At 24.5% G+C, this 11,575-nt stretch overlaps 2 protein-coding genes across 2 annotated transcripts; one reads left to right on the plus strand and one right to left on the minus strand.

The window, feature by feature from the left end:
- The first annotated feature begins 5,720 nt into the window (after positions 1-5,720).
- On the plus strand, positions 5,721-7,135 carry LOC112639406. The gene is made up of 3 exons (XM_025413228.1): positions 5,721-5,816; positions 6,080-6,309; positions 6,968-7,135. The coding sequence occupies exons 1-3, from the start codon at positions 5,768-5,770 to the stop codon at positions 7,133-7,135; spliced, it is 447 nt and encodes a 148-aa protein (XP_025269013.1). The 5' UTR covers positions 5,721-5,767.
- Positions 7,136-9,723: 2,588 nt separating this feature from the next.
- Positions 9,724-11,138, minus strand: LOC112639407. Its single transcript, XM_025413229.1, has 3 exons — positions 11,043-11,138; positions 10,550-10,779; positions 9,724-9,891 (listed from the first exon to the last, which is right to left on the minus strand). Exons 1-3 carry the CDS (start codon positions 11,089-11,091, stop codon positions 9,724-9,726), a joined length of 447 nt encoding a protein of 148 aa, XP_025269014.1. The 5' UTR covers positions 11,092-11,138.
- Between the last annotated feature and the right edge of the window lie 437 nt (positions 11,139-11,575).

Consider the following 11,575-nt stretch of genomic DNA (forward strand, 5'->3'; position numbering starts at 1 on the left):
AATAAACGTTCATTACGGCCTCCAGCAATTTCATCAGGTAATTATAAAAATTCTTTTACTTTTAAATTAACTTTTAAAATTTATAATAAAACTACAAAGATTCACATATAACGTACAATAATATAAAGGAAAAAATAAGATAATATTTACATTTATTTACTAAGATTATTTAACATTGCTTAAAGTTGTTATACAAATATATATATATATTTGTATAACAACTTTAAGCAATGTTAAATAATCTTAGTAAATAAATATAAAGTAGTATTAATGTATATATATATATATATATATATATATATATATATATATATATACTCTAACAGCACATGATATCATTCGAATATTCTATATTCATACTGTGAATATACGTTACAGATGTAATATACTGAGAACATTCTCATAACATCTCTTGTAGTATATTATTTCTCGTATATTCTCAGAATATATTTTGAATATCTTTTATTAAAATATTATTTTTTGTATATATTCAGGATGTATTTTTACTATCTTTTACCAGCTTTACAGTAGTCTATTATTTGTCGTATGTTCTGAGGATATACAAAATATAAAAATTAAGTTTCATATTTATTCTATGATTAAATCTAACATACTGAAAATATCCTTATACCATCTCTATGATATATCGTTCATGCATATTTTTCGTATGTTCTTAGAATATACTTGGAATATATAAATTAAATCATTATAGCGGATATGATTACATACGCCATATTATATACATAATTACAGCCACTCATCGCCGCCGAGCGCCACACGTACACGGTTCTTTCTTTGTGTGCGTAGCGTGCAGCGGGCCGAAACTGGAATCTATGTTGCTGGTGTCTCTCTTACTCTTACGGCGTCTTTCAACTCTTCTCATGCTCCTTGCATATTCTTTGTGCCATGTGTCGCAAATGTGATTTTAATCCGAGGTAATTATTTATTTTTCTATAATAATCTTATAAACATATAAAATATAATTTCTAAAGATACCTTATTTGGATATATTTTTACAATATTTTTTATAAATATTCTCTATTTAACGAAAAAATTGTGTTATTAACAAATTTAAGGTTATCTTTTGCCAATAGACGATTGCATATTCTTATGTCCTACTCATTAGATTAATCCAAAGTAATTCTTTTAAAATTATATAGTAAAAAGACATAATATAATAATTATTTCTATAATTATAATTTCTAAAACAATTTCTAAAAATATATTCAGATATATCTTTTTATTTCTTTTTGCATATTGAATAATTTATGAGAAAAGTATTTATGATTGGTGTATTGTTTTTTTTACAGGCTAATAGATTATAAGAGTAGCGTATTGATCGCATTACTGACACAGCAGACCTGCTGTAATAAAGTCACAGACGTGTTATATGTCTTAATATATTGGAAAGGAACTCTCCGATTCCATCGATTCAGGTAATTATTTTTTTAAGAGGTTATTTATTTAACTTTCTAACAAATAATAATAACAATAAAACAATTTTTGAAAATATGTTTAGACGTATTTTTTATTTCTGTTTGCACATTAAATAATTTATGAGAAAAGTATTTATGATTGGTATATTCTTTTTTTTACAGACTTATAGATTATAAGAGCAGCTTATCATTCGCATTACTGACACAGCAGCCCTGCTGTAATAAATTTACAGACGTGTTATACGTCTTAACATATTGAAAAGGAATTCTCCGATTCCACCGATTCAGGTAATTACTTTCTTAATGTTATTTATTTAATTTTTTCATAAAATGACATTTTATCTGTATTTTATCTGATATTATCTATTTTATCTTATATTTATTATATATACAATTTTTACTTTAATATGTTTTATAATATCAAAACATAATTCTAATTTGCTGATATTTTATATTATAATTTAAAATAAAAGTTATTACTTGATAAACATTGTAACTATAAAAAAGAATTTTATTTCAAAGAAATTATTAAACTATGAAAAGATATTAATTGAAGTTAGTTCCTTCAATAATTAGTACATTTTTCATTATATTTTGTTACTTGCACTTGCTTATCTCGCACATCGGATACTTTATAACCGATCCGGAACACGAACAATCTTATCTTATTTAAAATATTATTTAAAATTTGTGTCCATATTATCATGATTCTGTTTTTATGTAATATTTTCGATTGATAATTTTTCTTTATTACAAACTTTTTATATTAGACAACTTTTTGCAAGTTTTAAGAATCAAATCATTTTGAGTTAAATTTAAAACTCTTTGGTCTGTTTATAATTATAACTATATTGTAATCATAACTATATACAGATAAAACATTTATAGTACAGATAAAACATTTATTAAAATGGAAACATATGGAAAACGTAAAAAAAAAGATACATCGTGTGTATCAAATCGGCACTTAAAAAGATTAGCTGCACAAGAATCCGAAATTATTTCTGATATTTTGTTATGTTTCGACGAAAGCTCGTCATCATGTGTTAATATGAATAATGAGTGTACAACAGATTTGAACAACGATTGTACAACAAAATTTAAAATTAATATCGAACAAAATACGGAATCGAATGAAAATAATGAAATACTTGTACATTGTGAAAATGATAACACGCTCAGACAATCGGATGAATACGATATATCAGATTCAGAAGAATCTCCTGTTAATTTTTCTTATAATGAACCAAATGATATAAGATTTGAAATTACAAGTAGCAATTTGCAACATAATCTTGCTATCTGGGCTGTTGAACATCAAATTACACATACTGCTTTAAAAGCATTGCTGCAGAAATTAAAGAAACACTCTTGTTTTTCAAGATTATCATTAGATGCACGATCGCTTTTAAAAACACCAAGACAACAAGAAATACGTACAGTTGTACCAGGATCATATTATCATTTTGGACTATCAAATTCTATAAAAGAAATATTAACATTTGTAAAGGATAATATTAGTTGCGTTAAAATAGCTGTGAACATTGATGGGCTGCCATTATCAAAATCGTCCCAACAACAATTTTGGCCTATATTAGGTTCAGTTTTTTCATATGATAACGTATTTATAATTGGAATTTATCATGGCAATGAAAAACCGATGGATGCCAATGAATTTTTACAAGATTTTGTTAACGAAGCTACAGAAATATGTAGAAATGGAATTTTCGTCAACGGTCGAAACATACAGTGTAGAATTGCAGCTTTGATTTGTGATACACCAGCGAAAGCATTTGTTTTGGATGTAAAAGGGCATTCTGGGTATTCAAGTTGTACGAAGTGTACAACGGAAGGAGAATATATAGGAACCCGACTGTGTTTTCCACAAATTGATGCACCACTTAGATCAGATGATAACTTCATACAAAAAATAGATGATAATTATCACAAGCCAAATATAACGTGCAGCCTCTTAAATATACCTCACTTCAAACCTGTTACACATGTTCCATTGGATTATGTGCACTTAATATGTTTGGGAATCATGCATAAATTATTATATTTATGGCTTGATGGAGAATTACATTTTCGATTACAACATAGAATCGTTGACAACATTTCTACACATTTAATAACTCAATTAAAACCATCAATATCTATGGAATTTGCACGAAAACCACGAAAATTGGATTGTCTAAAATTATGGAAAGCAACGGAATATAGATTAATATTATTATATACAGGTCCATTGGCATTTAAATCAGCATTAAAAAAAAATGTGTATATACATTTTATTACATTACACGTGATTATGAGAATCTTATCTTCAGAAGATTTACATGAATATCTAACATATGCACAAGATCTTATTCATTTTTTTATCAAAACATTTATAAAACTGTACGGAATTCAAAACATATCACATAATGTTCACAGCCTTATTCATCTTGTGGATGATGTCAAGAGATTTGGACCTGTTGATAACTTTAGTGCCTTTAAATTTGAAAATTACATGCAGATATTAAAAAAATATTTGAGAAAAGCAGAGAAACCTTTGCAACAAGTTGTGCGAAGATACGTTGAGAAAAAAGTGAATTTATGCACATCATCTACTTTATCAGATTCTGTTCGAATATATCCATTTTTGACATCGTTGCATTATGATGGTCCTCTTATATTGAATTGCCGCAATCCACAATATAAAATTGTGAAATATAATGGATTTACATTTAAAGTTGGAACACTTGCAGATAGTTGTTGCGGTTTAAATTGTGGTGCAATTGTTTGTATTAAAAATGTGACATACTGCACACGGCGAAATATTCCTATAATTATTGGCTACAAATTTTTGGAAAAAGAAGACTTATTTACTGTTCCTTGTGCATCTTCTATGCTTGACATTTATTCTGTACATTTACGCTCTGATTTAAGATCATGGCCATTAAAAAATATAGTTAAAAAATATGTACAGTTGCCTTGCGGAGATGATAAATATGCAGTTTTTCCACTCATACATTGCAAAATGTAAATGACTTTTCTAATTATGCAGAATGACAGAAAGAAAGTATTACGCAGTTGTTGAGTTTGAAGATGGTTTGCAAGTGATACCTGATAATTGGTTGAATGAAGATTTAACAAAGGCTGTTTGGCCAACCTTCACAAATAATAAACGATATTACAAGGCTGTAAAATTTATGGAAGAACCATTATCTACTTGGTTAGAGCATCCAATCTGTAAAATATATGGAAAGTTTTGTAAGTGTCTTGTCAAATATTTAATTTATCATTATATATATATGTATGTATAGATATTTTTGAATTATACAGTAAAATAACATTTCTATTAAAATATATATTATTTCTTTTTCAGTAAATTATGCAGTAGCAAGGAAAAAATTAAAAGAAGCTGAAGCGTTATCTGATATAAATTCTGATACTGATAGAAATGAATCTTTAAAAAAATCTAGAAAAGTCAGAGCTGCTAAAATTTTTGATAAAGATACGAGTAGCGATGAACAATCGGATTCTTCACTTATTTCGGAACTCCCAAAAGTCCCTGAAAAACGTGCAATAACTGCATTGAAAAATAACTGTATTGAAAAACAAACATGTACTACTAAAACAAAAAATGCAACATTTTCACAAACAGGTAAAAATATAATAAAGTAATATTAATGGAGTAAATAGTAATAAATTATGAAAAAAAAAAAGGTTAATAATAAAACACTGTGGTTTCTAAATTATGGATGTAATTATATAAACAACTCCACAAAAGAATACATAGAACGAGATAAATTAAATATAAAATCATAGGAAAATTTTTCTAAGTATATGTTTTTATCTAAAAATATAAAATAAAACGTATCTCGTTTGAATTACAATATAAAAACAAAAAAAATTAACATTAGCTTACGTATTGCACTAACTCAAAAGATATGTATATGTATGTATATGTACATCTAATTAAAAATATTTTTTATACCTTTATATAAAATAACTATAACTTAATATAATTTGGAATATTAATAAAGTGGAATATTAATAAAACAGATTAATATAATGTATCTAATATAAATATTTGGTTTATATTAATTGAGTCTGTTTTGTGATATTATTGCATATTATGTTTGATTATAAATAATAATACAAAACTTAAAAGTGCCTATATATTGATGCTAATTAATATTAAAAGTGTATTAAAATGTTATAATAAAAAAAATTATTTTGTTCTAGATGTACAAAATGACACTGAAGATTTACTTTATGCATCAGACACAAAACAATCATTTACAAAGGATTTTGAATCCGCTAACTTTACTGAAACAGCAAGTATGCCAATCCAACAAGCAAAGCTTGATTCGAGTTTCAATTGTAATCAAGGTAATATATTAATTGTATTTAATGTTTAATTTTACAATTTACTTTATAGAATATAATCCATTACAGAAGACTTCATATTGTATCCAATGTACATTTGATTGCATATATTGAACATTAAACAGTGAATTCTGTAATGAATTAAATTTCTTTAATTTTCATTAAAGAGCTTCTGCACACAGGACGCGTCAACGCGTTACAAGTCGAGATACAAAATTATATACAAATATAGTATATGAATACAACAAATTTTTAATATTTTACAGAAACTAAAAATTTTCGACGTTTTGTTGTTGGAAAGTTGATAAGTTTGGAATTAAAAAATAATTCTATTGAAAGACATCTAAAGCTTATTATAGAAAAACTTCCAATTACTAATTTTGAAGAAAAAGAAAATGTTGTAGACATTTTTCAAGACTTGCCATTGCAAAATAAAAATGATCTTGACGTAATCGAAGCAAAACTAATTAATGATAAAAGTTATCGAAGTCAAATGGTAAGCCCATATTATTATTTTGATCTTTTTCTGAACAAAAAAAATATTTTTGAAAAAAGTAACAATCTGATGGAAAATACAATTTTTAGTAAAAATATTAGTTTAAATTGTCGTTAGAAAATTTTATGTATTATATTTTTTGAATGTTACATAAATTCTCGTTATAATAAAATTACTAAATTTATTATCTGCTACATTATTTAACATAAACTAATCTATTTAATGTACATAATTTTTTGAGAACAGTAAATATATATTCAACAAGCTTTTTTAATGATTTTATAAAGAAGTTTTTACATTAATTTATTATTGAATGTTGATCGAATATTTTCATACAATTTATTAAACGTTTATATTTATTAAAAATTTTACAATTGCTTTTCAAATTTTAAATTGACATCTTTGTTGAGGATTACTTTATATAAAGAATTTTAAAAAATAATTATATAAAAATATTAAATTATATAGTTGTAGCTAATATGTTTCAAAAATAATTATTGATAGATAAGTTTTATACCAATATGTACAGTAATTTTATGTAGAATAGTACTTGAGAGCATATTATTTTTGTACATATTATCAAACAAATATGATAGTTTAATAAAATTTTTATAATGCCTTTTTATAACAATATAATAACTTTTTATAACAATTTCAGATTAAACAATTGACTCGTGTTACATGTAAAGATATAAAGACTTCGTGTACACATTTGATGAGAAAAATTTTTTCCAACGATTTGGCAGTACATTACAGCTGGTATGGGGCAAAAAAAAAAGAAAAATTTTCGCAGCTACACATCTGCATAGTGATCATGTGTAAGTAAAGTAAATTCAAAAACAATCTATTTTATTATTATTCTATTAATAAAATAATGATTTCTTAAAAATTAAAAATTATTTCACAAGTATCCAGTAATTTTATCAAATAACAAGAAAGTAGTTATACAAATGTTGATGTTTTAAACATTCTCTTTTCATATAGTACAAAGAAAGTGTACAAGCATTTCTTAATTATTTTAACTTATATATTCTAAATTAGAGTTATTAAATGAAATTTGTTTTAAAATTTATTAATAAACAGATAATTTTTAAAAATATATTTTTTTAGGTGTAATAAGAAAAATATATGAAAATGCAACAGATGAACAAATTTCCTCTCCAATAAAAATATGGCTGGCCCACGCAAAAGAACGTATGGAAAGAGAGAAAGAACATCAAAATACAATAGATTAAGAAGCTGGAATTGTTTCTTCTTGAAGATTGTTTTTTAATATATTTTTAGTTTTATAAACCAAATTAATATTTTGTGCAATACTTTCTTTTGATTTGCAATACTTTCTTTCTTTGGATTAAATAATAATTTTTTTAAATGTATTTTTAGTTCTAAATATGATAAATAATTAATAATAATTAATAATAATAAATATGCAAAATGTAAATGCATTGTTATACACATACTCTGCGACAAATATGGATCGTTTGTAATAAGTGTGTTGTGATTTTTCATTGCTGACAAAACGTCTATCATAAATTATGTTGACACATTTGTTACTTAGATTAACAAATATATAACATATATTTGTTCTTGTTGTTACATATGTAATGAATATTAATTTGAGTTATCTTAATATAAATATTTATATTAATTTTTAAATTCCTTTACATATATATATATATATATACAGGGTGAGTCATTTTAATCAATACACTCGAATATCTCGAAAACAGCACTCTTCAGAAAGAAATGTTTCAAACAAAAATTGTAGGGTGTGAAGGGGGACATAAGATGGTAGCATTGGTTTGACCTTGGAAAGTCATTTGAAGGTCACATAAAAGTCACCTTCGATTTCTTAAATTGAACCCACTATTTTTCATTACATATTCTTGTAGTTTATCTCGAGAGCTTTCCAAAATGCTGCAGACAAATGTTTTTTCATTAAGTACTTTTTGAGTTATAAGGCTTCAAAGTTTGCAGTACTTCGATATAAAATGCAAAATATCTCGTAAAATATTTAGTTTTCGGTAGTCTTACCCTAATACTTTTATGCACAGGATAATGAGACAAAACTATTGGTGCAAAGAAAACGTATGATTGTTTATAATAAAAAATGTGTAATTTGCAATGCACTTTTTGTTATAAACAATCATACGTTTTCTTTGCACCAATAGTTTTGTCTCATTATCCTGTACATAAAAGTATTAGGGTAAGACTACCGAAAACTAAATATTTCACGAGGTATTTTGCATTTTATATCGAAGTACTGCAAACTTTGAAGCCTTATAACTCAAAATGTATTTAATGAAAAAACATTTGTCTGTAGTGGTTTGGAAAGCTCTCGAGATAAGTTACAAGAATATGTAATGAAAAATAGTGGGTTCAATTTAAGAAATTGAAGGTGACTTTTATGTGACCTTCAAATGACTTTCCAAGGTCAAACCAATGCTACCATCTTATGTCCCCCTTCACACCCTACAATTTTTGTTTGAAACATTTCTTTCTGAAGAGTGCTGTTTTCGAGATATTCGAGTGTATTGATTAAAATGACTCACCCTGTATATATATATATATATATGTAAAGGAATTTAAAAATTAATATAAATATTTATATTAAGATAACTCAAATTAATATTCATTACATATGTAACAACAAGAACAAATATATGTTATATATTTGTTAATCTAAGTAACAAATGTGTCAACATAATTTATGATAGACGTTTTGTCAGCAATGAAAAATCACAACACACTTATTACAAACGATCCATATTTGTCGCAGAGTATGTGTATAACAATGCATTTACATTTTGCATATTTATTATTATTAATTATTATTAATTATTTATCATATTTAGAACTAAAAATACATTTAAAAAAATTATTATTTAATCCAAAGAAAGAAAGTATTGCAAATCAAAAGAAAGTATTGCACAAAATATTAATTTGGTTTATAAAACTAAAAATATATTAAAAAACAATCTTCAAGAAGAAACAATTCCAGCTTCTTAATCTATTGTATTTTGATGTTCTTTCTCTCTTTCCATACGTTCTTTTGCGTGGGCCAGCCATATTTTTATTGGAGAGGAAATTTGTTCATCTGTTGCATTTTCATATATTTTTCTTATTACACCTAAAAAAATATATTTTTAAAAATTATCTGTTTATTAATAAATTTTAAAACAAATTTCATTTAATAACTCTAATTTAGAATATATAAGTTAAAATAATTAAGAAATGCTTGTACACTTTCTTTGTACTATATGAAAAGAGAATGTTTAAAACATCAACATTTGTATAACTACTTTCTTGTTATTTGATAAAATTACTGGATACTTGTGAAATAATTTTTAATTTTTAAGAAATCATTATTTTATTAATAGAATAATAATAAAATAGATTGTTTTTGAATTTACTTTACTTACACATGATCACTATGCAGATGTGTAGCTGCGAAAATTTTTCTTTTTTTTTTGCCCCATACCAGCTGTAATGTACTGCCAAATCGTTGGAAAAAATTTTTCTCATCAAATGTGTACACGAAGTCTTTATATCTTTACATGTAACACGAGTCAATTGTTTAATCTGAAATTGTTATAAAAAGTTATTATATTGTTATAAAAAGGCATTATAAAAATTTTATTAAACTATCATATTTGTTTGATAATATGTACAAAAATAATATGCTCTCAAGTACTATTCTACATAAAATTACTGTACATATTGGTATAAAACTTATCTATCAATAATTATTTTTGAAACATATTAGCTACAACTATATAATTTAATATTTTTATATAATTATTTTTTAAAATTCTTTATATAAAGTAATCCTCAACAAAGATGTCAATTTAAAATTTGAAAAGCAATTGTAAAATTTTTAATAAATATAAACGTTTAATAAATTGTATGAAAATATTCGATCAACATTCAATAATAAATTAATGTAAAAACTTCTTTATAAAATCATTAAAAAAGCTTGTTGAATATATATTTACTGTTCTCAAAAAATTATGTACATTAAATAGATTAGTTTATGTTAAATAATGTAGCAGATAATAAATTTAGTAATTTTATTATAACGAGAATTTATGTAACATTCAAAAAATATAATACATAAAATTTTCTAACGACAATTTAAACTAATATTTTTACTAAAAATTGTATTTTCCATCAGATTGTTACTTTTTTCAAAAATATTTTTTTTGTTCAGAAAAAGATCAAAATAATAATATGGGCTTACCATTTGACTTCGATAACTTTTATCATTAATTAGTTTTGCTTCGATTACGTCAAGATCATTTTTATTTTGCAATGGCAAGTCTTGAAAAATGTCTACAACATTTTCTTTTTCTTCAAAATTAGTAATTGGAAGTTTTTCTATAATAAGCTTTAGATGTCTTTCAATAGAATTATTTTTTAATTCCAAACTTATCAACTTTCCAACAACAAAACGTCGAAAATTTTTAGTTTCTGTAAAATATTAAAAATTTGTTGTATTCATATACTATATTTGTATATAATTTTGTATCTCGACTTGTAACGCGTTGACGCGTCCTGTGTGCAGAAGCTCTTTAATGAAAATTAAAGAAATTTAATTCATTACAGAATTCACTGTTTAATGTTCAATATATGCAATCAAATGTACATTGGATACAATATGAAGTCTTCTGTAATGGATTATATTCTATAAAGTAAATTGTAAAATTAAACATTAAATACAATTAATATATTACCTTGATTACAATTGAAACTCGAATCAAGCTTTGCTTGTTGGATTGGCATACTTGCTGTTTCAGTAAAGTTAGCGGATTCAAAATCCTTTGTAAATGATTGTTTTGTGTCTGATGCATAAAGTAAATCTTCAGTGTCATTTTGTACATCTAGAACAAAATAATTTTTTTATTATAACATTTTAATACACTTTTAATATTAATTAGCATCAATATATAGGCACTTTTAAGTTTTGTATTATTATTTATAATCAAACATAATATGCAATAATATCACAAAACAGACTCAATTAATATAAACCAAATATTTATATTAGATACATTATATTAATCTGTTTTATTAATATTCCACTTTATTAATATTCCAAATTATATTAAGTTATAGTTATTTTATATAAAGGTATAAAAAATATTTTTAATTAGATGTACATATACATACATATACATATCTTTTGAGTTAGTGCAATACGTAAGCTAATGTTAATTTTTTTTGTTTTTATATTGTAATTCAAACGAGATACGTTTTATTTTATATT

Source organism: Camponotus floridanus, unplaced genomic scaffold, assembly GCF_003227725.1.
Source record: "Camponotus floridanus strain SB8 unplaced genomic scaffold, Cflo_v7.5 scaffold623, whole genome shotgun sequence".
Taxonomy (NCBI): Eukaryota; Metazoa; Arthropoda; class Insecta; order Hymenoptera; family Formicidae; genus Camponotus; species Camponotus floridanus.

What these genes read in the sequence shown, in the direction of transcription:
- LOC112639407 (XM_025413229.1), bottom strand. Translation starts at nt 11,091, where the DNA reads ATGCCAATCCAACAAGCAAAGCTTGATTCGAGTTTCAATTGTAATCAA. An exon ending in GAGTTTCAATTGTAATCAAG is followed by an intron (nt 10,780 to 11,042) that starts GTAATATATTAA and finishes AATATTTTACAG; the next exon opens with AAACTAAAAATTTTCGACGT. An exon ending in AAAGTTATCGAAGTCAAATG is followed by an intron (nt 9,892 to 10,549) that starts GTAAGCCCATAT and finishes TAACAATTTCAG; the next exon opens with ATTAAACAATTGACTCGTGT.
- LOC112639406 (XM_025413228.1), top strand. Translation starts at nt 5,768, where the DNA reads ATGCCAATCCAACAAGCAAAGCTTGATTCGAGTTTCAATTGTAATCAA. An exon ending in GAGTTTCAATTGTAATCAAG is followed by an intron (nt 5,817 to 6,079) that starts GTAATATATTAA and finishes AATATTTTACAG; the next exon opens with AAACTAAAAATTTTCGACGT. An exon ending in AAAGTTATCGAAGTCAAATG is followed by an intron (nt 6,310 to 6,967) that starts GTAAGCCCATAT and finishes TAACAATTTCAG; the next exon opens with ATTAAACAATTGACTCGTGT.